General features: G+C 60.5%; 3 protein-coding genes across 4 annotated transcripts in view; all 3 read left to right on the forward strand.

The window, feature by feature from the left end:
* The first annotated feature begins 50 nt into the window (after positions 1-50).
* Positions 51-6907, forward strand: CNPPD1 (cyclin Pas1/PHO80 domain containing 1). The gene is made up of 8 exons (XM_052791688.1): positions 51-273; positions 549-651; positions 3246-3327; positions 3915-4035; positions 4129-4257; positions 4435-4496; positions 4735-4852; positions 5377-6907. Exons 1-8 carry the CDS (start codon positions 205-207, stop codon positions 6007-6009), a joined length of 1317 nt encoding a protein of 438 aa, XP_052647648.1. The 5' UTR covers positions 51-204; the 3' UTR covers positions 6010-6907.
* Positions 6908-6943: 36 nt separating this feature from the next.
* On the forward strand, positions 6944-12675 carry SLC23A3 (solute carrier family 23 member 3). 2 transcript variants are annotated; one of them, XM_052791686.1, is made up of 12 exons: positions 6944-7050; positions 8343-8503; positions 9039-9133; positions 9431-9504; positions 9819-10000; positions 10150-10273; positions 10652-10799; positions 10880-11133; positions 11327-11432; positions 11508-11675; positions 11878-11973; positions 12150-12675. In XM_052791686.1, the coding sequence occupies exons 3-12, from the start codon at positions 9085-9087 to the stop codon at positions 12497-12499; spliced, it is 1551 nt and encodes a 516-aa protein (XP_052647646.1). In that variant the 5' UTR covers positions 6944-7050; positions 8343-8503; positions 9039-9084; the 3' UTR covers positions 12500-12675. The 2 variants fall into 2 exon arrangements, with proteins under 2 accessions (XP_052647646.1, XP_052647647.1); XM_052791687.1 differs by lacking the exon at positions 6944-7050 and adding an exon at positions 7965-8084.
* Positions 12676-14700: 2025 nt separating this feature from the next.
* Positions 14701-26571, forward strand: part of NHEJ1 (non-homologous end joining factor 1) — a 45094-nt gene continuing 33223 nt past the window's right edge. The window contains exons 1-5 of the mRNA XM_052793232.1: positions 14701-14892; positions 15506-15691; positions 16612-16821; positions 18935-19073; positions 20512-20570. Coding sequence (XP_052649192.1) covers positions 15506-15691; positions 16612-16821; positions 18935-19073; positions 20512-20570 — 594 coding nt within the window. The 5' untranslated portion in view covers positions 14701-14892. The remainder of the gene's footprint in view (positions 14893-15505; positions 15692-16611; positions 16822-18934; positions 19074-20511; positions 20571-26571) is intronic.

Genomic DNA, 26571 nt, shown 5'->3' on the forward strand with positions numbered 1-26571 from the left:
CTCCGGGGCGGGCGGGGAGGTGGGGCGCTCTGCGCAGGCGCGGCTTCGGCCACGCTCCCTGCACCGGAAGAGGAAGGCGGGAGGCGGGACTCGGCCTAGCAGCGGTTCCGCCACCCCGCTCCGGTCACCGGACCCGGCCTCGGCTTCGGAGCAGCCCGGCACCCCGGAGGGGACCCGGCAGCCCCTGCCCCGGGGGTGGGCGGGATGGAGCTGGACGGGCTACTGCTGGACGAGGAGGGTACCTTCTCCCTCAGCGGATTCCAGGAGTTCACGGTGAGTCGTCCGTCGTCCCGCCCCCGGCGCACCCCTGGTGGTGCCCGGTGTCGCCGGCGCAGCCTGTCCCCAGCCCCGCACCTCCGCGGGCCCCTGGGGTGTTGCCCTCTTAATCCCAGGCCCTGAAGAGCCCCGTGTGACGGCACACCCCGGCCCCTGGCCGAATTCCTGGGGGCCCCGCCGGGCCCGTTGTACCCCTAAGCTGGGTTGGGGTGGAGAGCCCGGTACGGGGAGTGCTCGGGGCGTTTCTCACGTTCCCCCATGTCTGCCTGCAGTTCCTGCCCAGGCACCAGCAGCTGAGCGAGAGAGTGCGGAAGCGTCTCTATTATGGCTGGGACAAAGATTGCAGCCTGGATAATCTCTCCAGCCCCATGGCAGGTGGGTTGCTGAGTGTCCCCAGATGGGAATGCTGAGTCAGGGGGGTTGGAAGTAGCCCAGGGGCTGAGACCAACAAGTCACCCGCTCCCTCCCCAGTGCCAAATCCCACCCCTGCCCAGCCTTCCTCACTCTGCGCAGCACAGCGGGCAGGGTGCCAGAGCCTCATGGCTCCTGCTCTCTGTTTTATTGCCCTGTCTGGCCCACTGCTGCATTTTTGGCATCTCGCTAGCGTGCAGAGTCCTTTAGGTTGCTTGCAGATTCCTTGACAGTGAAGGCTGTGTCCCTGCCCCTGATGGGAAGTGTCTTGGACAACTTCTTGTGCTGTGCAAAGTACTGGGGAGTTTGTTTAACTTCCATTTGTGAGCACCAAGGGGACAAGTTTCTGCTGTGTGTTTGTCTGGATCACATCCTTTTTTTTCCCTGTTGATTCACCAGTGTTTGGGGGAGCAGAATGATACAGCTGGGTTGAGGCTGAGGAGCTGGTGCAGGTGATGGTAGAGAGGAGTGGTCAAGGGCTGCCAGAGGGCTTTCACAGTTCGGTCGTGTTAGTGTTTCCATGAGCTGCGTGCTCGCACAGCTTGCAGGGGGCGTTGAGTGGGTGGGGAAGTGTGCTTGCATTCAAAACTCTTGTGATAAATTTGGGGAAAAGGTCTGAAGTAGCCAAGAGGCTGTGTGTGATGTACCTCAGCGAGGAGGGGGATGCTGGGTGCGTGGTGATGGGGCTGGGCTGGGCTGCCTGGGCGCTGCTGGGAGTCACGAGTTCTGACACGGGCGGTGCAAGGGAGGTATGTGGCTTGTCTTTGGGGCTTGCATCACACGCTGGTACAAGATGGGACTGTTCCACAGGACGCTACCAGTGTTGGAAGTTCAAAGGGCACATTCATGGAAGAAGACTCTGTTGAGGGCTATTAAATATAAAGAATGTCTTGCAGTCAGGAAATGCCTCGGCTCCAGCAGCTGGGGGCGGGAGCGACACACAGAGAATCTCTCTGCGGGCTTATCTGTTCTTACAGCCTTCCTTCACCAGCTGCTATCAGCTGCTGTCAAACAAACGGGACCTAGGGCTATGGCACCTGTCTTAGTACAGCTGTGCTGTTGCTACGTGGTGAGTTTATGGCACTGCTCTTCAAATGAGATGGAGGCAATTGTGGGGAGAGTCCAGAGTAGCAGGAGGAGCTGGGAAAGGTCTTTGGCATTGAGGGGCAGCCGCAGGAGGCGGTATGGGGCTGGCTGAGGAAAGAGGTTGAAAACTGAGTTTGTTCTTTCTGGAAAGGAAGAATCATAACTACCCTCAGCATGTCGTGGCTGTGAGATGGGGACAGTGATCAGCTGCTCTCCGTGCCCTCTAGGGCAGGACACACTGTCATGGGTTGGATTTGTGGGCTGAAGAATTAGGTTTCACATCGGGACAGAGCCTGGGGGACCTCATGTACTCTCCATCACTCGGGGCATCGCTGCTGCCTCTGCAGTGGCTGGTGTGGTAGCACAAGGGTGGCCAAGCAGGGCAGAGAGAGCAGCAGCAGTGTGAGAGGCTGGGAGCTGCCAATGGGTGGCTGGAGCGGTGTCTGCCTGGCTGTGGATCCTAGTGGTGGTGTGGCTTGAATGACCTGGGGAGGTTGGTGGCTGCTGTTGGGCAGATAATTCCTGTGGGACTGCAGCTGTTCTCTTAGCTGCTGTAGACACATAGAAAGGAGGGATGTGGAGAGAAGAGGTGGTGTGGTGATGCTTCTCCTGGGAGCTGGAAATGCATGGCTGCTGGGATGAGCTCTGCTCTTGACTCTGTCAGCCAAGGGTTCAGTGGCAAAATGGAGCTGGAATTGCCTGTTGAAAACACTTCTTGGCAAGCACCAGACTGAAGTGCTGTTTGGGATGCTCCCAGCTGGTCCTATCGTGTTGAGAAGCGAGACAGGAGCTGCTGAAGCCATCTGCCAGCATCCGTCAGTCTCTGGCCCTTTCAGTGCTTGGATGCTGAGGCATGTCTGTGAGCGCAGGGGAACCGGGCTGAGATGAGCTGCAGTTATACCGTATCTCCGCTTCAATACCCTGTTAGTGCCTTCAGGCTCCTGGTCACATGAATATATTGTGCATCACCATCTCAGAGGCACTGGGGCTGTGGTGTGCTGTGGTGTAGTGTGGTGGAAGCTGGATCAGCTGGAGTGCTGACGAGCTCTGGAGAAGGAGAATGCTGGTTGGAGGGGAGCAAAGGACTAGGAAGACATGATGTTGACATCAGGTCCTAGAAAGCCTCCGAAAGGGTTGCCTGAGGTCCTGCAGGGTGAGAAAGGGTGTTAGCATCTCTGTGCAGCTGACTGCTGGTAACTCCCCGTGACGCAGATGTGCTAATCTGGATCTGGCACTGCCGCTGGGCCTTGGACACTCACATCCTCTTCCTGCTTTGGTCTGGCTGTCCTGCCTCTTTGTTTGTTCCTCCCTCATCTCTCACTTCTGATAAGGCCTGTCCTACCTTTATAGTTTAAATTAAACTTGAGGGGCTGAGCAAACACCAAGACTCAATGGGCTTGTGGGGAGAAGGGGAAGGTGGGGGTGGACTGTGCCATATGGCGCTAAACCCTTTTGCTGCTTTTCTGCCCTAGATATTGCTGTGGAGTTGCTGCAGAACGTGGCTCCCAGCCCTATCCGCAGACTCCAGAAGAAATATGTCTCTCACGTGTCTCGGTAAGAAGCAAAAGCTGTCCCTTCATGTTCTGTGTCAGAACTGGGAGCTTTGGTCTCACCTATGACTCACTTCTGTCCCTTGAGCCAGCACAGGCTTTGTCTCTTAGGCCTGATTAGTGTCAAAGAGGAGCTGGCGGCAGGTGGCAAGGATAGCAGGCATAGTGGCTTCCTGACACAGCCAGGCCCGCTTCAGGTTGGCCCTGCTCTCTGGGGTGCAGGGGTGCTCTTGTAACTGGGAGTCTGTGCTGGCTGGATCTGCAGCTCACTGGGTAGCCTGGGTCTGCTCTTGGCAGCCAAGCCCTTGCAGTGTGCCTGGCTGCAGGCAGGGTTGCTCACTTTGGAGCTGGCTGTGCCTGGGAACAGGAGCCAGGGCTTTCTGCTCTCCACCCTGCATCCCCTGCACTTTCTCTGGCTGTAGCTCAGGACAGCCAGCATGGAGCTGGCAAGGCTGGGATGTATCTAGCGGTCTTATTTACTAAACCACCCCACTACCCACCTGGGAAGGGAGCAGCCAAGTTGTGCCATGGTGGCTGGGATGTTTGTAGCACACAGATAACATTCGGGTTGGTTCTTGCCCTGTCCCACAGGGAAGCTTGCATCTCACCCTGCTCCATGATGCTGGCACTGGTTTACATTGAGAGACTCCGGCACCGGAACCCTGAATACCTCCAGCAGATCTCATCTTCAGACCTCTTCCTGATCTCCATGGTGAGCAGTGTGGGCTGGGGGGGTCACTGGGTTGGAGGGAGGCCTGGAGGAGTGCAGGGGGGACTGAGATCCTGTCCTTTGTGCTGCTTTTAGATGGTTGCTAGTAAGTACCTGTATGATGAGGGTGAGGAGGAGGAAGTGTTCAACGACGAGTGGGGAGCAGCAGGAAAGGTGGACGTCCAGACCATGAACACACTGGAGATGAACTTCCTGAGTGCCATTGTAAGTGGGGCTGTTGCTGCGGCCAGCTATTTCACAGAGTGGGGGAAAGGAAGCATTGAGGGGAGTCTGGATTTCTGTTTTTCCCCCATGTACTCCCATGAAGGAATAGAGAAGGATGTGTCTGGGTGCTGGGTGGCCTGCCCAGACTGTGCTGACCTTTCACTGCTGTCCCCACAGGACTGGAGTCTCTACACAGATCCCCGGGAGCTGTTTGAAGTGCTGAGCTGGCTGGAAGGACGGTAGGTCTGTGGGGTAGGGGTGAGCCTTTCATCCACCTTGCAGCCCTGGCTCTGCCCCTGCTCAGAGCTAGCCCTGCTGCAGTGGAATAAGAGGTTGAGGTACCTGTGAGCCTTTGCTAGGCTCTGCAGCTCCCTTCCACAGACCTTGAGCAGGGTCTTTTCCAAGCCTGCCTGGGCTGAAGCTTCTTTGATGGGGAAGGTCCGTGCCACATCCGCCATTCTCTTTTTTTTCCTGCAGCGTGGCAGAAAAGCAGGGCATGTGGCGTGGCTGGTTCACCTACACGGATCTGTGTGTCCTCATGGAGCAGTCCATGTGGCAGCATGTGCTGGGCCAGTTCTACCAGCAAGTGGTAAAGGTAAGGGCATGGGACAGCAGCTACTGGCAAGAACGTGGGACCCAGCAGGCCATGAGTTTGGAGCAGGACCCTCTTTTCCTCTGGGAGCAGCAGCTTGGTTTATTCCCTGTTGAAAAGGGAAGCTGTCAGAAGCCAGAAGATGATGATTTGCAGCTCTGCTGCCTGAGGCACTGCAGCCTGGTTCTGGGTTAGTCTGCCCTGTGCTGGACCGCAGCCCCACAAGTCATGGTGCAAGGTCATGGTGGTGGCATGGAGGGAACTGGGTGCTGGCTGGGGATTTAAACAGGAACTGCTACATTTTAGCTGGGGCATTTTGGTTTGTGGTATTTAGGCCCTGCTTTGAACAGGCTGTGTGCTACCCACTGTTAGCAGCGTGGCTGCCTGCTCCCTGGCATCCATCCAGCCCTGGTGCTGGTGCTGCCGTTTGCCATCACGGCTGCTGGGTCGATGCATGGCCATGCTGGGTCACGGCTGGCTGTGGGGTGCTGCTGGGGGGTCTGGGCTAACAGTTGGCTTCTCTGCAGCTGGCCTGCCTCCTGGGCGTGGTGTACCTGACCGGCTTCGCTGCTGTCTTCGCCTCCGTCACAGTGGTGCACGGGTCTGTGTGCATGAGGAGCGTCAGCCTTGCAGCCCCCCAGCCTGCGCTGTTCTCCAAGGAGGGCAGCTGCCAGCTGGATGCCCAGCCAGCCCCAGCCCCTGACCAGCCCCAGCCCAACCTGCCTGACGTCTCCCCAGCCAGCAGCACCTGTTGCCTGGGGGAGAACGAGACGACCAAGGAAGCATGTCGTGGGGGTGTCACAGCAACCGCGCTCTACCTGTGGAGCAGCGTGATGACGGCTCTGTCCTATCCGAAGGCGCCTGATCTAGCCCAACATAGGAGCCCCCCGCAAGGCCCCTTCCGGAGAGTACCCACTGCCTGTGAGAGGTCTAACCGTACTGCCCCCATTGCAGCCCCCCGTCAGCCTGGCCCCTTCGGACTCGCCGTGCTCCCGGCTCCTCCGGTGCTCCACTGCCGTGCCTGCTCAGCCAGTGCAGGCCCCGCATGGGATGCAGCCCCCAACCGCAAGGACTGGCTGGACCCCCTGGGGCTGAGGCAGTGCTCCTTGCACACTGCCATGGATCTTGGTAGAATCAAGAGCTTCATTTTTCCCAGCTAGGAGCACAGGGCAGCAGCCCCTTTCCCCTTCCCTCCTAGTGTGGCACAACTCACTTCCTTGCACTGCTAGGACCCTTGATCCCTGGGGCTGCATGGGGCTGCAGGCCCCTGTGTTACTTCCAAACCAGCATTTGTGTCCCCCCACCCAGGGCAGGGGTATCCTTCACTTTGGGGGCTGCTGGGACAGGTTGGGGCGGAGCTGGCTTGCTGTTGGAGTGCTGGGGTGGGAAGCTGCTAGCTAGAGGGCAGAAATGGGTTGCCCTTGGGCTGGGGTGCTAGGGCAAGGGAGATGTTGTACCTCTTCCTATAGCAAGTGGGTGGCCCTTTGTGGTGCTGGGCAGAGGTGGTGTGTGGGATGTAGGATGCTGGGGTTGTGTGTGCAGGGTGGAGGGGCTGGGGCAGTGACCCCAGTGGGGTGGTGGGGTGCTCCAGGAGGAGGTGGGGTGCCTGGGTGAGGGGAGAGGAGGTCAAAGGAGGGGGGAGTGAGCAGCCCGAGCTGTCTGGCCATAAGCAGCAGTTCCCCTTGGGGGCTGCCAGGCCACTTCTTGGGGAGGCGCAAGGGTCACACCAGGAGGGGATCCTGATGTGGCTGTGCCCCAGGGAAAGGTTGTGCCCTGCTGAGCTTGGAGGTGGTGAAGTGTGGTTAAGGCTGAGCTTCCTTATCCTGCTTGTGTTGGGTGTTCTGAAACTGGGGTGCTCTGTGACCCCATCCCAAAGCCCAGCTGTCTGTGGCTGCGAGCAAACAGTGCCTGACTGCTCCTTGGGGTGGGGAGAAGGCACCTTGTCTTGCTGACCATCCCAGCTTATCGTGCCCCTTCTTTTTACTGTGGATTTTACACCTGTTTTTCACTCTTTTGTAGATGCAAATCTCTTCCAATAAAAGTAGTTCTTGCTGTGCATCTGCCTTGTCCTGCTGAGCTGCTCTGTGCTGGCAGCATGCCTGCCCCAGTGCGGTGCTCCATCGATGCATCTGTGCTTGTTCTCTGAGCCACTGCGCAGGGCAGATCCTAGGTGCTGCAAGTGAGCCCAGGAGCACTGTGAGGTCTGTCCTGCAGGGCTCAAGAGGGACCAGGCTCTCTGGTGACAGGAGGGACATCGGTTCTGGTGCCTGGGGGAGGCAGGGGCAGTGGGAGAGAGGAGGTTCCTCATCCTTGGGAATGTGGGGAATGCATGGTTTCCACCATTCTTTGCTCTCCAAAGTCTGTCCAGTTAATGAGTGAGCCCTGAGCGGCAAGGGCTTGGCAGGGTCGCTGTTGTGGTTGCTGGCACAGCCACCTCTGCCCGGTGACAAAAACATGAGCATCCCCTGCCTGTGCTCCCTTGGGAGTCTTCCTAGCCAAGTGGGGCAGCTCTTGTCCCTGGCATCCTTCTCTTGTGGCAGGATTCAGTGCCCTCCTCCTAGGAGCATGGGGGATGTAGTAGACACCCATCAGAGACCCTCATGGTGTGGGCACAGTGCCCTCAGTGGGGAATGGCAGGACCTGTGGGGGTTTGCACAGCTTTTAACGGGTTCCTTGGGGCCTGGTGGTGAGGAAGAGCTGGACCAGGAGTGCAGGGGGATGCCATGCTGGAGAGGAAAAAGCATGGGCAGGGCACACGGGAGCCAGAGGATGCTGCTGGTGGGGATGCTCTGAGCACATGAAGGAAGGGGTGTCTGTGCTGTGTACCACAAGAGGCAGGGATGGGATCCAGGCTGTGGGCAGTTGGCACTGTAACAGTGTCCAGTGTCCTGGCCGTGGGTGGCTGTCACCTGGCCCTCGTGGTGACAACCCAGGGTGACACTTGCATTCCTGGCCACAAGGGCAGGTTACTCACCAACTCAAGTTAATGGCTAACCCTGGGGCAGCTCCTGCAGAAGGTGGAAGTTCAGCTGTGTGTGGGCTGTGAGGAGCCCTCGGGGGTGGGGGGGTGGGAGCCTGCCCACCCCCTCTGCACCGCAAACTGGGAGCGCTGCGGGGAGGCAGCAGCATGAATGGGGGCCACTGTGGAGCGCCTGGTGCCAGGAGCCCTGTGCTCTCATCCTGCTCCCCACAGAAGATGTGCTCCTGGATGCTGAGCTGTTGCTTAGCCCTTCAAGTAAGGGGGGACGAGGGTGAGCAGCCAGAGAGATGGGGAGAGGACTGGGATCCTCGCAGGTGGCAGGGCAGGGGCTGCATCCTGCCAGGCAAAGGGTGCGTGGGGCTCTGGCCAGGGTGTGCTGGGAAGGGAGTGGGCAGTGGTGGGCGCTGCCTGGGGCGTGTCAGTGAGCGTGCATCCACTCAGGGGGGCTGGGCACAGGGAGCTGCAGCTCTGGGGGCTGCAGAGTCGTGACCAACCCCTCTCTTCCCTGCACAGCACCTGGCCGTGCAGGCCTCCTTGCTCTGCATCTTCCACCTCCTCCTGCTGCCCACCCTGCCCGAGGAGCCATCCCATGCCCAGGCCACCAGTGAGCTACTGGCACGCAGCCTCTTTGCCTGTGGCATCTCCACGGTGCTGCAGACCACCCTGGGGAGCCGGTGAGCAAAGGGGATGAAGGGGATGCAGCTGTTACCAGGAGGAGGGTGATGCCATGGCAGGGCATGTTTCTGGCCCCTCCTAGGCTGTGGGAAGACAGGATTTGCTGGAGGTGGGAAGGAGCATGAGGTCAACCCCTTGCCCGGCATCTCTGCACTGCTGTCCTCTTCCTGCCATCACTGCATCCTCCTCTCTCACACATCCCTCTAGCAAAACTGCTGTGCTTTCCGTCTAGCTCCTCACTGCCTTGCTCCAGCATCATATGCAGCTCCTCCAGACCATCTGGTGCCTGTGCTGCCCGCGCCCCACGCAGGGGCTGGGTGTGTGCTTTGGCAAAGCCCCTGACCTCTGCACACATCCCATGGGCTGCCGCTTGGGATCTGCTAGGGCACGTTTGGGATATGGGGTGACCTCCTCCAGCTTTGGGGCTCTCATCTCTTTCCCTTCTCATCCCTTGCTCCTCTGGCAGCCAGGGCTTTGGGAGCAGCCCTGTCCCCTCTTTCCTCCCTAATGTGCCCTTGCTGTCCCCTTCCCCAGGCTGCCACTAGTTCAAATTCCATCCTTTGAGTACCTGGTCCCTGCCATGGTGCTGAGCTCCCACCTGTCCCTCACTGCCAGCACGGACAGGAACGGTGAGTACAGCCCTGGAGCCTGTGTCCCATGGGGCCCGGGCCATGCCCGGGCCAGGGGAATGGCAAGTGACAAGGTGCCCGGTGCACTGAGTGGGGATGAGGGGTAGCAAGGGCTCCTGCCTGCTGGCCCCTCTGGTGATGGTGCACAGCACCCTACTGGTTGCCTCCCCAGGGTCGGGGCTTATGCTGGCATCCTGGCCCTTCTCCAGCCAGCAGCCTCTGCCCTGCATGCTCTTGGACCCGGCTTCAGGAGCCCAGTGTCCATGTGCATCACATCCCTTTGAAATTCCCTTCCAGGCACAGCTGTTGCCAGTGTGTGCCCTGCACCGCACTGCACCATTGTAGGGAGCTGGGCTGCCTCGCTGCGAGAGGTGGGTGCTTCTGCGCTGGGCTTGGGTCCCCATCCTCCTGCTCCACCAGCGCCCCAGTTGTCACCTGCATCCCTGCACCCCCAGTCCCTTTTCCAGCCCTCCTGGGGATTGCCATGAATCAGGGTGACACAAGGGGATGTGCAAAGACAATGGAGATCGTGGTGCATGTGGGTACATATATTCCCCTGGGCTTGGGGTGAGCAGAGCACGGGAAACAAGTGATGCTACTGGCGCGGTGGGAGTGTGGCCAAGGGAAGGTGTTGGGCTGCTCTCCATGTATCCTGCCCCATGGGCCCCGTCCTTTTCTCCTCTAGGTCTCTGGAGCTGTGCTGGTCTCTGGACTGGTTCAGCTGGCACTGGGAGTGTCTGGCGTGTGCGGGTGGGCAGCCCGGCACTGTGGGCCCATGGTCCTGGCCCCCAGCCTCTCCATCATCGGGCTGTCCGCATACAAGGAGGCCGCTTTCTTCTGCTCCACTAACTGGGGGGTAGCGCTGCTGTATGTGAGCCTGGGGGCCACACTGGTGTGCAGCCCCCAGGGTTTCCCTTCACCATGGGGACAGGAATGGGGCATCCCCGCAGTGCATGGCACATGTTTGGGGCCCCATCGCCATGATGCTGCATGGTGACCTGTGCTCCCTCTCCTAGGCTCATGCTCCTTGCTGTCACCTTCTCCCAGCACCTGGGGTCCTGCCGCCTGCCCTTCTGCGCCTGGCCCCAGGCTTGGGGCAGCTCCATCGAGCCATCTGTCCCCACCCTGCGCACATTCTCGGTACTGTGGCTTGTCTGCCCCTGCTCCCTCTGCTGTGCTCAGGCTTCTCTCCGAGCCTGACTCTTCGGTGTGGGGTTAGGTGAGACCTGGTGGCCCTGGAGCAGAGCTGGGTGCTGGGAGCAGAGGCAGGGTTGAGAAGTCCTGGTGCAGCTCCCAGGGCATGGGTGCTCCAGAGGGAGCACAGGGGACCTGTGCTCGAGGGTGTTGGAGCAGCAGAGCCTGAGACGTTCCCCGCAGTGGTAAAAGGAGATGTGGCATGGCTCCTTGGGAGAGGTGACAGGACAAGGACCTGCTGTCTGGGGCACAGCAGACGAGGTGCTGGCCAGGGCAGGTAGGAGAGAAGGGTCCCCTGCTGAGGGTCCCCTTGCTGCCTTGCAGGTACTGCTCCCGTTTGCTGGTGTCTGCATCGTCTGTGCCATCCTCAGCCACCTCCACGTCCCCTGGGAATCACTGGACCTGGCCATGGCACAGCTGTCCTGGGCCAACAGCACCTTCCATGCCCCTTGGGTCCACATACCCTACGCAGGTGGGGTGCGGCAGGGCTGGGTGCAGCCATCTGCCTTTGGCCAGGGCCTCTACCACTTGTCCCTTCTCCCTCCACTGCAGGCGAGTGGGGGTGGCCGCTGCTCACCCCCCAGGCGCTGGCAGTGGGCATCGCCATGGCCATTGGCTGCAGCATGAACTCGGTGGGCTGCTATGTGCTGTGCGGCAGGCTGCTGCGAGCCCCCCGGCTGCCCCCCGAAGCCTGCAACCGGGGGCTCTGCACAGAAGGGCTGGGCAGCCTCCTGGCAGGGCTGCTGGGCACCCCGGGGGGTACGGCCGCCAGCATCGCCAACACCTGCACCACCGGCCTCACGCAGGTATGCCCGGGGTGGGGGGAGGAAGGTCGGCAAGGGGTGGAGAGACAATGGAGCAGGAGGTGTGGGGGACCTGTAGCACCCAGGCTGTCACTGAGCCAGCACTGGGAAAGGCAGGTCTGTATGGCAGGATGGCGGGGGACAGAGTGGGGTGTGATGCTCCCCATCCTCACTTTCCCATCCTTCTTTCTGCCAGGTTGGCTCTCGCCTCTCGGTGCAAGTAAGCGCACTGGTGTGCGTGGTGCTGGGCATGTCCCCGAGGCTGGCAGGGTTCCTCACCCGCATCCCGCTGGCGGTTCATGGTGGGTAGCCTGCCCTTCCCCTGCACTGCGGTGCCTGCAGCCTACCTGGCGCTGCCTGACTCCTGCTCCTCACAGGAGGGGTGCTCTGTGTCACCTATGCTGTGGCTGTGGGCACGGGGATCTCCTACTTCCAGTACGCGGACATCGACTCGGGGAGGAACATCTTCATCGTCGGCTTCACCATGTTCGTGGCGCTGCTGGTGCCGCGGTGGTTCGGCGCGGGTCCGGCTCACCTGGCCACAGGTAGCGGGGACATTCCCCAGGCAAGGCAAAGCCTTGGGCCCCATGGCATGATGACCACATGTCTCCGATGTCCTGGAAGTCTGGGTTGGCTCACGACAGCAGGCAGCTCACTCTCCAACTCCTGGATCTGCCGTGGCAGCTCCTGCCCCTTCCCCACTGCTGGGCTGGGACATCCTGGGTGATTCTGGCCCTGTCCCTGCAGGCTGGGTGCCCCTGGACCTCCTCTTCCTTTCCCTGCTCATGGTGCCTGTCTTCTTAACTGGCTTCTTGTCATTTTTCCTGGAGAACACAGTCTCAGGTGAGGGGCTGCTCTAGGTTCTCTGTGTGAGCTCCTGCTCTGAGGGCTGGATCTGGCTATGGGACTGTCCCCAAACCACTGGCTCTGCCTCCAGGCAGCCGCGGGGCTGGTGTGGACCGGGAGGGTGCAGCCAGAGGAAAGGGCTCCCATCTCACTGCGCACCACCCTGCTTGCAGGAACCCTGGAGGAGCGAGGGCTGCTCTCGGAGCTGGCACCACAGAAAGCTGGGGCAGGCGATCACCAGCCCTATGGAGCGAGGGGTGAAGCCAGCCAGGCATATGGGCTCCCTGCCGGGCTGAGGGGGCTGCTGCCATCCTCCTGCAAAGCCTTCCCCTGCTGCTTCCTCTGCCCGGGGAGTGAGGAAGAGAAGGAGGAGGAAGAGGAGGAGGGCAGCCGTGCCACTGAGGAGGGGACCGCTCCCCCAGGGGAAGGCACGCACCTGCTCCCCAAACCCGGCTCCGGGGAGCCGCAGCTGTCCAGGAGGCCGAGCGAGACGGAGATGCCCACATGGCACACTGTGGCCTGACCCCACGGTGCGGGGACACCTCATGGGGGACTGGAGCTGTGCCCCCAAGGCAGCTTGTGAGCCACTTTGCTCCTTGTTTCTGAAGCCCAGGTGGACTGGAGGGACCTGCGCTTCCACACTCCCAGCATGAACCTCATTTCCCTGCTTGGGAGAGAGCTATAAAAACCTTCAACCAACTTTGCCCTTTCCAGGGGTTTCCTTTCCAGCCAGGATTTGCCTGGGAGATGCCAGCCCACCCTCCCCTGGTTCCCTGAAGACTGTGACCACAGAGGGCATGTCCACCTGGTGTCACTGCAGCTGGGGATGTGGGTGCCCCTAAAGCCCACCATCACCCTGTGGACATGGCTGGGGAAGGGCTCAGTGCTTTAGCCAGCCCCAAAGCGCTGTCACCCCAGGCTCTGCTCACCCGCTGGCACCGTACTCAGGAAGGGCTGGCTCTTCACCTCCTCCCTGCCGAGTCCCAGCTGTGGCCATGGCCCCTTGATGCCCATGGCACCAGGTGTATACTAACACCCTGGCTCTGGCACACCCCAGGCTGGGGGTGCAGCTCAGCTCAGTTCCCCAAAACAGTGAACCCCCTTTCACCTGCAGTGGGTTGGTCCCAGCAGCACTCACCACTTAACTGCCCCCCCCCCCCCAGTATTGTTCTTGTTGCTAAACCAGCCAGCAGCGGTTTTCTCTGTGGAAGAAAACATCGCCTTTGACCCCCACAATTAAGCTCAGTGCCTGGGTTGTTTCCTGCTGCTGGCTGGTTACGCCAACTGCAGTGGAGTCTGCACCAACCCTGCTCGCTGCTCCAGTGTTTACAGCAGACCAGAGTCCGTTTACAGCAGATCAGCTCCCCATGCTGCCTCCACCAGTCTGAACTGGCCTGCGAAAGCCTAGCAGTGGGGTAGGAAAGGCTGGGGCTTTGCAGCCCTTGCGTGATGCTGGCCCTGGGTACAAGCTGGAAGGAAGGATGGACTTGGGCTGGGAGGACGATGGAGCTGGTCTATGGAAGTGGCATGCTCGAGCTGGACCACAGCTCCAGGTTGTGGCTGCTCCCTTCACCTGGTTTCAAGGAGCCTCCCAACGCCCAGGAACACCCAAAGATGGCTGCAGGCTGAGAGGCATGTGGTGCCACTGTGTGTGCAGGTCCTCAGGGGTGAGCCCCCTTTCCTTAGCTGCCTGTGATGCCCACAGCTGGGTCCTGTGCACCCAGTGGGCACAGGGTGCAATGCACAGCCTGGCCTCACCCAGCCAGCCCCCCACCTGGGTCTTGCACCCCAACCCGTCCCTGCACTCGAGCTGTGCCCAAAGCCCAACTGGGTCCTGCACCCCAAACCCTCCTGCACTCTAACCTAGCCATGCAACCCAATCTGTTCCGCACCCTGCCGGGGTCCTGCACCCCAAAGCCCCTGCCTGTTCCCACCTCCCCTGGCACCCCCTTGGGATGCAAACCCTCTGGCATGATCACCCTCCCCTGGCAACCCCCCCTCGAGGGCGGCCTCAGCCCGCACAGTGGGGAGAGGGAGTGAGTGGGGGGTTGCAGCGTGGATGGCCTCAATGCATGGGGTGCAAGTGGGGGATCGCCATCAGCGAGTGGGTGCTGGGTGGGGGGGGTCAGTCATCAGGGCAAGGACGGAGCTGTGCTCAGTGTGGGGGAGGCTGGAGGGCTGGGGGGGGTGCATGGTGTCCATGGCCCCTGCCAGGCTGGCACAGACCCGCTCTGTGGTGTCTTGTGAACCCAGTCCCCGGGCATGGGGGACACAGGCACCTGCAGCCCCAGCTATGCAGGGCTGGCTGGGGTGCAGCAGCTCAGTCCCAGCACAAGCCCGGAAGAGCAGCAGTGCAGGTGCATGCCCTGTGCTGTGCCTGCACAGGCACGCTGCGGCTGCTGGGGCTGAGGAATAAACCCGGGGCTAAGGAACAGGAAGAGCCCCGGCTGCTGCTGCTTCTCCAGGCTGTACCGTGCCTGCAGCCCGAGGGCTGTCCCGCACTGGGCACTAGTGCCAGGACACTTCACAACAGGAGCAAGTGCAAAACAAAGCATTAAAGCATTCCAATCCACATTGCTTTGCACAGTGTCTTGGCCGTGGCACCTCCCGTGCCGATCAGGGAAGCTCGAGAGGGATGTGCCAGCTTGGGTCCCCCACCTTGTCAGCAGGCGAGGGAGCAGGAGCAGTCACTCCCCGGGCCCTGAGGAAGCGATGCCCACGGCCGTTTCCCCCGTGCCGATGACCTGTGGCGCATGGTGCTACACATCCCAGCGTGCCCCGGCTTCTCGCATGCCGCGGAAGAGAGCAGCATGCTGGGAGCCGTAGTCTGGCCCTCGCCTCCGGCCCGGCGTCGCTCACCTCTGCAAAGCCCCTCGCCCCGACAGCTTTTGGCCTGCCGGCTCCTCTGACCCTCGGGTAACTCCGCAGCTTCGCAGAGCCCCAGTCCTGCAGGCACCCCGGGGACACCGGGTTCCTGAGTGTTTTGGCTGGCGCAGAGCCTGTCGCAGGGAGGAGCGGGAAGCAGCAGTGCTGGCGGGCGGCGTGGGCTGCTGCCCGCGTCAGCGCAGGCAGGGGACGGCGCGTGGTTAGCGTGGAGCACAGGGATGGGATCTCCGAGCAGGAGGAGGGCTGCAGTGTCCTGCTGCCCGTCCTGGTGCAAGCTGGACAGCTTAAATGTTAATTTGCATGTAGAGATCTCGCTGTATTAATGGCAGCAAGCACTGGATAATGCCGGAGAGGCAGCAGTTACGTTGCTGTGCATCTGCTGGTGCATTTGGGGTGCTTATTGTGAGCTGGGATAGGAACTGCCCTGCACAGTGCTCCCCAAAATGCCCACCCCAGCAGAGCTGCATGTATGTGCAAGGATGTGTGTGACCAGAGCTAGCTGAGCATCCTCACCTCCAGGCCACGAGGTGGGGCTGGCATCGTGGAGGGGCCGGCAGGGACCGAGGGTCCCTGTGAGGCCACCCCAGGGACAGGGGTCTTCCTGGGTGGGGGGTGAGGCAGAGACCTGATTGCTCTCTTGCAGATGGAGGGCTCCGAGGAGCTGGAGAGCAGCCTTCTGACAAAGCCCTGGGCTTCTGTTTGCTTTGGCGAATCCGCTTTTCTTGCCAAAGTGTGCTTCAGGGATACTGGCTACATCCTGCTGGTCTCCGACCTCAGCAGCGTCTGGTACGAGAGTGCAGACGCCGAGGCTGTGGGACAAAGGTCCAAGGTGAGTGTCTGGAAAGTCCAGAGACCTCCTTTTCTCCTCGCAGCAGCTCATGTCCCAGCATAAACTGCTTGGTGACACAATGGCCATTGGATCCGACAGGGTTTAGGTGCAAATACCCGGCTTGGGAAGTCCCCGGGTGACTCTGCCCAAGCACTGTCACCCCAGTTGGCTGAGCACCCTCCTCCCAGGAGAGTGGGCCAGGCTATTTAGCATGCCCAGAGTAGCCACGTGTCCACTGGGGCTGCATGCTGAGGCTGGCACACTTGTTTCACTTGTGGGCTGGATGGGCAGCTGGTTTCTCTAGGACCAGTGTACTAAGGAGGAGCTTGAAACACGGCTGCCTTCCCACCAGTGATGGAGAGAATCCTGTTCACATTCATAGCCAGGCACAGGCTTCCATGGGGTGTCCTGTCAGCACGTCCCCCAAAACATATGGGGCCATGCCTCATCCTCTCACCTTAGCCCGTGTGCCCAGGCCCCCACGTGCCACCCCTGCCTGCCAGGACCCTCTGTCACGGAGTAGCTGTGCTGAGCATCTGGTGGCAGGAGGGGTGGGCATGTGGTGGCAGCCATCCCCCAGCTCTGGCAGGTTAGCTGAGCTGTGACAGCTCTCAGCCAGCCTGAGACACCCGTGGTGGCATGTGGGGCAGATGCGCTAGTGGAGACCGTTGCACCCTGCCCACCACCTGGACCCTCCTGGGCTGGCGGGGCAGGGAAGCCTTCCCAGCTCAGCTGGTCTGGGAGAACTGGTGGGGAATGTCTTGTCACGGGGCTGGAAGCCGAGGCCCAGGGATGGCTTTTTGCAGTGCTGGGACACACAGAAGTGGTTTGATTCCTTCTGTGCTGGCATTTCTGCTGCTTTTTTCTCAGTGCCAAGCTCCCCGGGGTGTTGCTGTACCCATAACCTTGCCTTTCCCCAGGAGCTGAACAAGCGGCTGACGGTCCACGTGTCCTCCTTCCTGCACCACTTGTGTGACTTGATGTCCCCCTTGCTGGCAGGACAGTTGGACACCACCACCTCCTTCTCCTGCCACCGCACTGCTGGTGGCCTCAGCCTGCATGTGAAGAGCACGCTGTCAGGACTGCCCTTCTACTGGAAATTCCACTGCTGCCCCGCTCCCGTGGAGATGGTGAGCGAAGCTGCGGAGAGTTTGGGGAGGGAGACAGCCAAAATTAAGGATTGTCTCCTCATGCTTGGAGGTTTTTGGGTGGTCTCGGGCCGTGCTGGTGGCTGTAGGGTGCCTGGCTCTGCCTGCTGCCCCTCCCGAGGTTCACTGTCCCTGTTTCTTCCCATTGAGACTTTGGCACCTTGGTTGGTGCCTTGCAGCGAGGCAGGGTCAGCCCAGCACATGCTGCTACCAGGGCAGCAAGGAGACGTCCAGTTTGGGACAATGCCCTGCCAGCGCCCCGCATGGCAGAGCGATGACGTTCTCCTTTGGTGCATGCCATGAAGTGCGGCACAGAGCGGCGGGTTACCCCCAAGGGACCCGCAGGTGGTCTGTCGCGCCGAAGGGAACTAAAGCGGGGGTCTCCCCGGCTTTTAAGGGGTTGCTCTTACCGCGGGGCTGCCTAACATTCTGGGTTTCGGGAAGCAGCCCCTGGAGCCCGGTGTCGCCAGCCGAGCACCCGGGGGCAGCACCTCTGCCCGACCCCCGGCAGGCGGGACGGGCTCTGCGGGGCCGGGGCTGCCCGGGCCGGCCCCCACCGCCCCCGGCACCCCGGGGCCCTGCGGCCCTGCGCGCACAAGAGGGCGCCCGGCACCCGCTAACCGCCGCGGCGGGAGCCTCCGGCGGCAGCCCCGGCCCCGGGGCCGGCCCTGCGGCTCCGCTGCCGGCGGGCGGCCGCGGGAGGCATCGCCCCAAATCCCCGACACCCCCCTCCCGCCGGGTCCCGCTGCGGGGCACGTCTCTTCTCCCCCGCCTCGAACGGCTGTGCTTGGGCATCACGGGGAGGAGAGCTGGGCTCCCCGGCTGCAGTGGGGGTGTCTGTCCTCGCTTTCAAGGTTCAACTGGGGAGCAAATAAACTCGGGGTCCCGGCTTGGCTTGGGACTTGCTGGCCCTCCCTGGGCAAGAAGCGTGGAGGCTGAGCTGAGAAGGTGCAAAGCCGGAGCTCCCACCTGGTAGCTGCTCCTCTACTTTTGCTTGGAAACGTGCTGGATGTCTGCAAGGCACCCAGGACTTCGGAGCGTGGCTGATGTGGGTGCAGGAATGGGGACCAGCTCTGCCCTACTAAGCTCGACTCAGCAGCTGGCCAGGGGCTCGAGGCAGGCATGGAGCTCACCCAGCAAACCGCTGCTTGCCCCATCCCAGCTCTGCAGTGGACGGTGCCCTCTGCGCGCTTGGGTGGCTGATGGCCGTCACCTCTGTGGCTCGTGCCTGGGGGTGAGCAGAGCCTGGAGCCCACTTTGGGCTCACCGCAGGAGCGAGAAGGCTTCGCAAGTGATGCTGGGTTTGCTGCTGTCTCACCTGTGGGATCAGCCTAGCCACAAAGACAAGGGGCGTGTTGGGGCAGGGGGGGTCCCAAACGCCCTCCCAGGGCCTGTGGGAGGTGATGGGCAGGAGGCTGCTTTGTGTGCCTGATGGGCCAGGGTGACTCAGCCTGGCTCTGGGGCAGGGGACATGCCCAGGGCTCTGCATGGGGCTTGTGCGGCCATAAACTAAGGGTGGGCACAGTGGGCTGCAATGCACTGCGAAGCTGCAGCCTGTGAGGCCTGCATGTTGGGATCCCTTCTGCTTTTGATCTTGCCTCCCTGGGAAGGTCTTTCCTGTTCCCTAAGCCGCAGTTTGACACCTTGGGTCCTGGTTTTTCACCCAGCCGTGCCTGTTGCCTGCGTAGGAATATGCCAGGGGGTGCGCAGAGCTGTGGGAAGGGTCCGGGTGGCACATGGAGGGCTCTCTGACTCCTGCTGCACCCCAAATGGTGGGTGGAATGTTGCCTACCCCTGCATCCTGTCCCCATTGGGCTCTCCCACCCAAGCTCTCCCCTGCTGCAGCCCCCAGCAGTGAAAGGATGGAGCTGGGATGGAGGGATGTGTCCTGCAGCATCTGGCCTCCGTTCTCCCAGCTCATGTGTTTTGACCACTTCCCACTGGATTTGAGTGAGATGTGGGGTATCTTGGGGAGCCTTGTGTGACCTGGGGTGCAGCTCTTGCTAGGGCCTTGCTGGCTGCCCTGCTTTGACTGCTCTATAGACAGCTGTGCACCTCCCTGGACCTTCCCTAGAATGTCCCTCCTCCATCCTAGGTGTCCCGTCACCTCGTGAGGCCCCTGATTCGGATGAGCCTGGCACTGCAGTACCAGGTGCAAGAGCTGACCTCCCTGCTGCTCCAGAAGGATGCTGAGATCGAAGACTACAGGGAGAATGGGGCCACTCTCAGCAGAGGTGATGAGGGATGCCAGGGGCCAAGAGAGAGGAGCGAGCAGGGAGCGAATTTCCTCCCTAGCACAGGGCTGGTGTGCTCTGCTCCCTCCGGCTATTATGCAGCCAGGCTTGTGTTTCATGTACAGCTGCACCGGCAGCAAGACGGTAGCCAGAAGGCTGGGGAGCAGCCCCTGGGGAGAGCTGGGGGAGGAATGGCCATTGACCGGTAGCTGGAGGAGTTGGGGAGTCGCCAAGGGGCTCTCCGCTTTGCCGAGAGCACCTGGCCGCTCCCCAGCTGGTGGGGATGCCAGCAAGGGCCGGCCCTGGAGCAGTGTCAGGCTCCCTTCCCAAGTGCGGTAGCTTGCCGAGCGCTTGGAGAGCAACCAGGGGCTCCCAGCTTTCCCTGCCGCAGGATGCACAGCCGTGCATGTGGGCCCCCCTCCAGCGCCCAGCCCGCGTCACCATCGGGAAGGACAGGCAGGCAGAAGCCCCCTCTTTTAGAATGTGGATCAGGACCTGCCTGGGGGAGCCGCCTTGGGGGGAGGGTTGTCCTCCGCCCATGGAGTTTGACTGAGCACTGTTTTTCGAGTTGTCCTTTGCTAGTGCCGTGCTCTGTCCTGCTGCCAGAGGTGATACCTGCCCTTCTGCAGGAACCTTGCCCCCCTGGGATGTGTGGTCTGATGGGGGTCAGCCCTGACTTGTGTATCATGGCCAGGAAGGTGATGTGGTCCAGACCCTGTCCCATGGCAGATGCCCCACCACAGGAGCCTGGATCTGCCCAGCAGATGCACTAGAGCTGTGTCAACTGGCCGTGTTCCCCTCTCTTCTGCTGCGTGCCAGCTCTGCAGGGCTTGGAGCAGCCAGGACAACCCAGTTTGGGTCCAGGGACTGATGCTGGTGGGCAGGCGGCCTCACTTGTCCCTTGCCTGTTCAGGGCAGGAAGCTGGGAGGAAGCTTTGCCCCAGTGCTGCTGAGCAAATCTGGCCAGGCAACATCTTAGCAATGATGGAGAATAATTAGTGTTTTGAACAAGGCGCAGGGCAGAATGAGCTATAACAGGGGTTTGTCCCTGTCCCGCAGTGCTCAGACCCAGGCAGCTCTTTCAAGCTGTAAGATCTGGGAATGGCGCTGAGCATGTCCTGCCACTGTCCCCTGCTCCTCTGTGCGTGAGGGTGCTGGGACAAGTGTGGATGTGCTCTGGGCTCTGCTACCTGGCTGCTGTGTGCATCAACAGGCTCAACCTTATTCTCCCACTTCCCCGGGGTCCTTGCACCTTCTGCTAACTGGGTGATACGTCCCTAGCCAAAGGGGCCCGTTGACCTCTCCCTCTGACTTTGGGATGAGCTGCTGGAGCATCCTGTTCCCCTGCAGCCCCCTTGCCCCACAGGCAGGGGAAGGGGAAGCCGGGGCGGGAGGGCTGGCCAGACCTGCGTGGGCTCATCCCTGCTCTCTCTTGCAGACCGCCTGCGGACAGAGCCTTTCCAGGAAGAAATGTTTCAGCAGAACTTCATGGCTGAGGTAAGGAGCAGTGCAGGTCCTCCTGCCTTCAGCAAAGGGGTGGTGGGGAGCCGGCACCAGCAGCCCCAGTGTGAGGTGGCACTGGTGGGCATGGCTGGACTTGCCTGGAAGGTCGTAATGCCCACTGGCTCTCCTGAGGCCCTCCTTGTGTCCTTGCACCTGATCTAAAGGCGAGCAGAGCTGGGGGCAGGCCTGGCATGGCCGGATGGGGATGTGGCACTGTGTTTTGTCACCCTCTCACCACTGCCAGGGAGTTGCCAGGGGTGCGAGCCGGGCTGGCTGCTCCACGGGAGTGTGCCATCGCTGGGGCTTCCTCACTTGTCTCCCGCATTTACTGTGGACCTGAAACACTGATGCTGACGGCAGGCAGAGAGCAGGTGAATGAGGAGAACCCATCTGCTCCGTTTCATTCATCTGCTGCTTTTAGGGGTGGCTTTGCAGTGGCACATTGTGGGGACAAGTGCCTTTCAGCCTGTGCTGTGCCCACCACTCTCCTCCTGGCGTGCTTGGCTCCAAAATCAGACATGTGCTTCAAGGAAACTGGGACTGGAAGGAGAGAGTCTTTCCTCTGATCCTTTTTCATTACTGGAAATAATCACAGAAGCACTAAAATGATTCAAACCAATATGGCAAGATCAGAAATGACTGATGCTCATTGATGCAAAAAGACTCAGGAAGCTTGAGTGTTCCTGTGCTCACTGTGAAGGCACAGGAGTGGGGAGCAGCCGTGTCTGCTGGGGACCAGGGAGTCAGCCAGTGTGTCTGTGGTATCACATGGGCTTTGAGAGGACATCGCTTTGTGACACACATGCTGATGCTCTTGCATAGCCAGCAATAAACCATCTGCAGAGTTTCTAAAAATTAGAGATGATCCCTCTTATATGAGAGGCATTGCATCCAGCGCAGGCAACTTTCGTTTCCCCCTGGTTATGATGGATAGAGATGAATTCACTGCTGGACTGCAACTTGGAGGTTGCCTAGGGACCGATGATTATGACCAGATTACATTCACCCTGGGCAAAGAAAAGACATTCCTAAACAGTAATTTATATCCTTCATGCTTTGAAAGGGCTAATTTCCCAAAGCAGGGGGAAAATTATGAGTGAAATCAGCTCAGAGGAAACATTTAGATAGAAAAATGTGAATGAAAATGGTGAGCTCTTTCAGAAGAATTTCAGAACCACAAAAAGCCACAATTCCACAATCAAGAAAGAGGGCAGTGCTGGCCGAGAGCCCGTTCTGGTTCAGTAGCAAAGTGAAGGCAGCAATTAGAAATAAAAGAGCAGTTTATAACAAATGGGAGAGCGGGAGTAGATAGCAATCAATATAAATTAGAAATTATGAAGTGTAGAAAATGGATAACAGAAGCTAAAGACATCAGGGAAAAATCATGGCGAAGGACAGAAGGAAACGGTTTTATTTAGTGTAGTAGGAGAAAAACCCCAAGCTCCCAGCAACAGGCTAAGCTTATTAGTAGATGGAGGTGGTAAAGTGATTGATACTGGAGCAGACATGGCAGAAGCAGTCGGTAAATGTTTCAGTGCTGTCACTGGAAGGATGCAGGCGGATGTGTCAGGATCGGGGGACGATGAAGCATGTCTTTGTCCAAGGGTCAGCTGAACAACATCTGCTAAAGATGAACGTCAGGCTTGAAACTCAGAGTCCTCCAAGAGCTGGTAGGGTGTGGGTCACGGGGGAAGGTGCTCGGTGGTGCAGGGTGGGCAGGAGGGGAATGAGGTAGCCCTGCACAGAGACTTGCAAAAGCAGCTGGTGGGGAGCTCATCTGGCAGAGCCTTAAAAGATGGGAGGGCAGTTGGTGCTGTGTGTCCCAAGAACAATCCAGGAGCAGTGTCTTGGGGCTGGAACACCGGACAGGGAATGGGAGGGTTTGGGAGATGCTCCCCTCTGCATCCCCTGGCAGCCAGGTCTGAGCACTGGCCTGGGGGGAGAAGCTGGTGGAGGGATGCAGTTGTGCATTCAGTCTGCCTGGGGGGATCTGTCCTCTCTGCATTCATCCCGTTGCTTTATAACCCGCTGATGATGCTTTTGGCCCATGTACCATCCTGCAGCAATGAGCCATGAGATGTGAGCAGCTGCCTTTGGTTTGAATGGTACCCCGTCGTTCCTCCTGATGTCTCCTAGGTCTTGTGTTAGTGAGGAACACCAAACATGGCTTTGCAGCTCTCCACAACCAAAACTGGCTGTTCACCCCACTCTCCCCCATCTTCCTGCAGCAGAAGGGTGGGCTGGATGATCTCGTTGTCTCTGGGCAGGTATTTCAGAGCCCCCGGGCAATTTAATACTCCATTTTCCAGCTTCAAAAAGGAGAAGCATGAGGGGCTGGGGTCCCTCGGGACATGCCGCGGGGAGCCGGGAACGCTGCGACCGACTCCTGTGTCTGGGTTTTCAAAAAGACGCCGGACAATCAGCATGGAGTTGCAGGAATGAATTGAGGGCTGGGGAAAGAACCCGGCATTGAGAAACTTGGAAGGGAAGAGCTCCGTCTAGCTTATCAGGGAGAAAATTGAGAGGCGCCTTGATTACAGTGCGTGAGGGTCTTTACAAGGAGAAAATGCTGGTTAGCGAAGGGCTCTCTTTAATCTCGTGGGGAGCAGCAGAGCACGAGCCAGGCACCGGGAGCCAGAGCCAGGCAATTTCGAACTAGGACGGAGGCACTTGGGTTTGCTCCCATGGACGATTAGTGATTGGGGCACGCTCCCAAGGGCAGCGGTTGATCCTCCATATCTTGATGTCTCCAAAAGGGGGCTGGGAGCCCGCCTGGAAGAAAACCAAGTTGCTGGGCTCAGTCTCGGGATGTGCATGGTTGAACGTCAGTGGGCAGGAGGTCAGGAGGAGAGGTCTGACGGTCATTCCAGCCTCTCCCTCTGGGAAATGGAGCTTCAGGTTGTGGATGTTTGGTAGCGGTAAGCACCTCCTGGCTGGAAAGGGATTGTGATGGTGTGGCACAGGGCTGGCGGGTTACGGGAAATCACTCCACAGCTTTGCTCGCTTCCCAAACATTTGCCGCATACCCCGTGGAGAGGAAAGGACCTGCCAGTCCCCCAGGACAGAGCTGCACTGCCTCTCATCTTAAACATGCCCTTTCCCTGGGCTTGTGTGCACTCAGCTGTCCAGGACATTTTAACTAATCATGGGGAGTTTTCCAGCAAAGCCCTGGGAATATTTATACGTTTAGGAAACGACGCTTTCACACACGCAGTTTTTGGCAAGGGTTCACTGCTGAGCAGCTGCCTGGGCTTGGGCAGAGCTGGAGGTAGAGCGGCAGCCGCGCGTGAGCCGAGGCAAAGCTGGCAGCTTTTATTGGCAAGCCCAAGGGGTTCACACCGTGAGGGGAAAGAGCAGGCGGCCGAAGAGGGCTCAGTGCCTCGGGGCTGCCCCGGCACCCTTCCCAGCAGCCTAGAACCCAGCAGGTTGGGGGTATTTTGTCCCCAGCTGTCCCTTTGGTTTGCAGAGATGACCCCGCAGGACAGCGTGGGGTGTCCACCCATGGGTTTTGAGAGCTTGCCCTGGCCTGGCTATGGTTGACATTTCGTGACACAGCTTCTGCCAGAGCCCGTGGTCAGGGTCCCCGACAGGGTGCAGAGTCAGGGGGTCCATGTGGTGCCGTGACCCCCGCCCCGGGAAGCGCAGGGACAGGTACGCTGGGGACAAAGTCACCGATACCATCAGTGCAAAAATGGCCCCCGTGCCCCAGGATGCTTTGCCCTGCGTATTTTTATCTGCCACGGCCGGCGCGCGCGGGGGCGGCTGCTCCGCACCTCCGCAAGCTGAGCGCGGGACCTCGGCAAACAGGACGCAGCGGGTTCACGGCTCGACCCCGGGGCCCGGCGAGGAGGAGGAGGATGTGCCATCAAAACAAGCAACGCCAGAGAGGAAGATAAACAAACAGGCGGCTTCCAGCGTGGCCCCGGCCGAGGGCGAGCGGGAGCCCCGGGGCCAGGGCTGGCGGCGGTGCTGGCGGTGGTGCCGGCTGACGTCAGGGCGCCCGGGGGTCAGCGTCCCTCTTATTGTTCCCCACCGGGGCTGGGACGGGGGCCAGGCGCCCGTCCCCCTCCCGCGAGGGGACACGGGCCAGCGGGGCAGGTGGAGGGCGGCCAGGGCACCCGACGGAGCCACCGGCCATCGCCGTCCCGGGGTCCAGCTGGGCACCTGCCTGCACGCTGCCTGCCTCCAGCGCCCTGCTTCTCCTTTTTAACAGGCACTAAAAATAAGTCCCGGGGAGCGGAGCTGCCGCAGTCTGGCCGAGGGCGAAGGCGTCGGTGGGCCGTGCATTTTGCAGGGCGGGGACGGCATCCCTCAAACCCGCGCCAGCCCGGTGCGGCGGGGAAGAAGCGGCCCTTTGGCTCCTTCCAACGAGGGATGTTTTTAATTAGTGCAAGGTAGCTGCGGCTTTGCAGCTGCGACCGGGCCAGAGCGGGGCCAGCGGCGTGGGTGCGACATGGGCTGCTCGCACGCAGGGTGTATGGCTCTGGGGGAGAAGATGCCACGGGCGCTCGGCCAAGCTGGGCTTCTTGGGCACGGGGCTGGGGAAGGAGCCGGCGGCTGTTGCCAGCAGGGCTGAGCGGTGCAAAAGTTGCAAGGCCCTGGGCAGGCTGGGTCGGGGCAGAGGTGGCAGCACGGGGCTGGCTTTTGGGGACGTTTGGATGAGCAGAGCAAGCTTTTGTGTGCAGCCAAGCATCTGTGCTGTTCTCATTAAGTGAGACCCATGGGTGCCTGTGTCCTGTTCTGGATTGGGGCCATTTGTGGGGTCCTTGCTTCATTCCTGAACAAGCCTTGGTCACCCCATCTCATTGCTGCTCTGGGGTCTGGGTCCCATGCTGGAAACGTGGTGGGCTGCGGTCATGCTGGGGGGAGTGGGGCACACGCTGCCCTGCACACGTGTGTATGCAAGGAGCTGCATGCTGCTGCAAGCAGAAGGAGCAGAGGGTTGCTCCTGCTCAGCGTGAGCACATGTGCCAGCGCGTAAGTGTGCGCACAACAGCAGGAGCGTGCATGCCAGCACCGACGGGTGCAAGGGGCAGAGTGCCATGTCTGATGACTGAAGGGGACGGGGGCCAGGGGCCAGTGCTTTGTGCCCACAGCGGGGCACTTGGGGAAGAGCACAGGTGCTCATTGCTGTGTGGGGGCCAACTGCTGCGTGGACACCATCCCCCCGGGGTGTTTGCGGTGGAGGCACATGGCGGGCAGTGCTGCGGTGTTATTTATTTATTTGCTGAAGCCCGATCAGGTGAGGGGGGGCCCGTCCAGGGCATGCTTTCTGGGCTGCTGCCGGGAGCCACAGGCTGCTTGCACAAGCAGTGAGTCAGTGGAGATGCACGCTGCTTAAAACCAGACTTGGCATGGGTGCCCTGGGGCAGCAGCCTGCCCGAAATAGTGCCCAGACTGTGGGCAAGGAGTAAGCCCCCAGCAGCCAGGCTGGGGCCGGGCTGGCCGTGATTGCTTCAGCCTTTGCATCTGCTGGGGATAGGGATGTGCCGTGACAGCAGCGGCTACTGTCCCGGGAGCCCCGCTGGGATGGTCCTGCTGGGGATGTGGGGGGGTTCACAGCTGTGTGACTGCAGCTGTGCCTGGCCGCAGCTCTGGCACTGCCACTGCGGAGGGTGGGTGGCACATGGGCCAGGTATGGGCAGCTGCCTGCTTGGTCCCAGCCCCACTTCAGCCCAGCATCATGTGGTGGCTTCTTTGGGAATGGAGGGATAGACAAGCGCCATCACAGCCACCCTCTCTGGGGCACTGCACGGCCCTTGGCTCTGCAGTGGCATGTGGTCTTGCTTTGCAGGCAGAGTCTTCCTCATCCTTTCCATGCCATACCATGCTGTGCCATACCATGTAAAGCTGTGCCGTGCCGTGCCGTGCCGTGCCAGGTGCCGCTGCAAGCAGGCAGAGGGGTGTCACAGGCCGCCTGGCAGAAGGGGCCAGACTCCACTCCTGCGGGAGAGGCCCCAGCCCATGCACGGGCACTGGCCGCGCGGTGCTGCCG

Source organism: Harpia harpyja, chromosome 7 (assembly GCF_026419915.1).
Source record: "Harpia harpyja isolate bHarHar1 chromosome 7, bHarHar1 primary haplotype, whole genome shotgun sequence".
NCBI lineage: Eukaryota > Metazoa > Chordata > Aves > Accipitriformes > Accipitridae > Harpia > Harpia harpyja.

Excerpts from the sequence above, each read along its gene's own strand:
- CNPPD1 (XM_052791688.1), top strand. The coding sequence starts at position 205 with ATGGAGCTGGACGGGCTACTGCTGGACGAGGAGGGTACCTTCTCCCTC. Across the intron at positions 3,328-3,914 it reads TATGTCTCTCACGTGTCTCG|GGAAGCTTGCATCTCACCCT; the intron begins GTAAGAAGCAAA and ends CCTGTCCCACAG. Across the intron at positions 4,497-4,734 it reads CTGAGCTGGCTGGAAGGACG|CGTGGCAGAAAAGCAGGGCA; the intron begins GTAGGTCTGTGG and ends TTTTTCCTGCAG.
- SLC23A3 (XM_052791687.1), top strand. The coding sequence starts at position 7,977 with ATGAATGGGGGCCACTGTGGAGCGCCTGGTGCCAGGAGCCCTGTGCTC. Across the intron at positions 11,433-11,507 it reads CATCCCGCTGGCGGTTCATG|GAGGGGTGCTCTGTGTCACC; the intron begins GTGGGTAGCCTG and ends TGCTCCTCACAG. Across the intron at positions 11,676-11,877 it reads TCCGGCTCACCTGGCCACAG|GCTGGGTGCCCCTGGACCTC; the intron begins GTAGCGGGGACA and ends CTGTCCCTGCAG.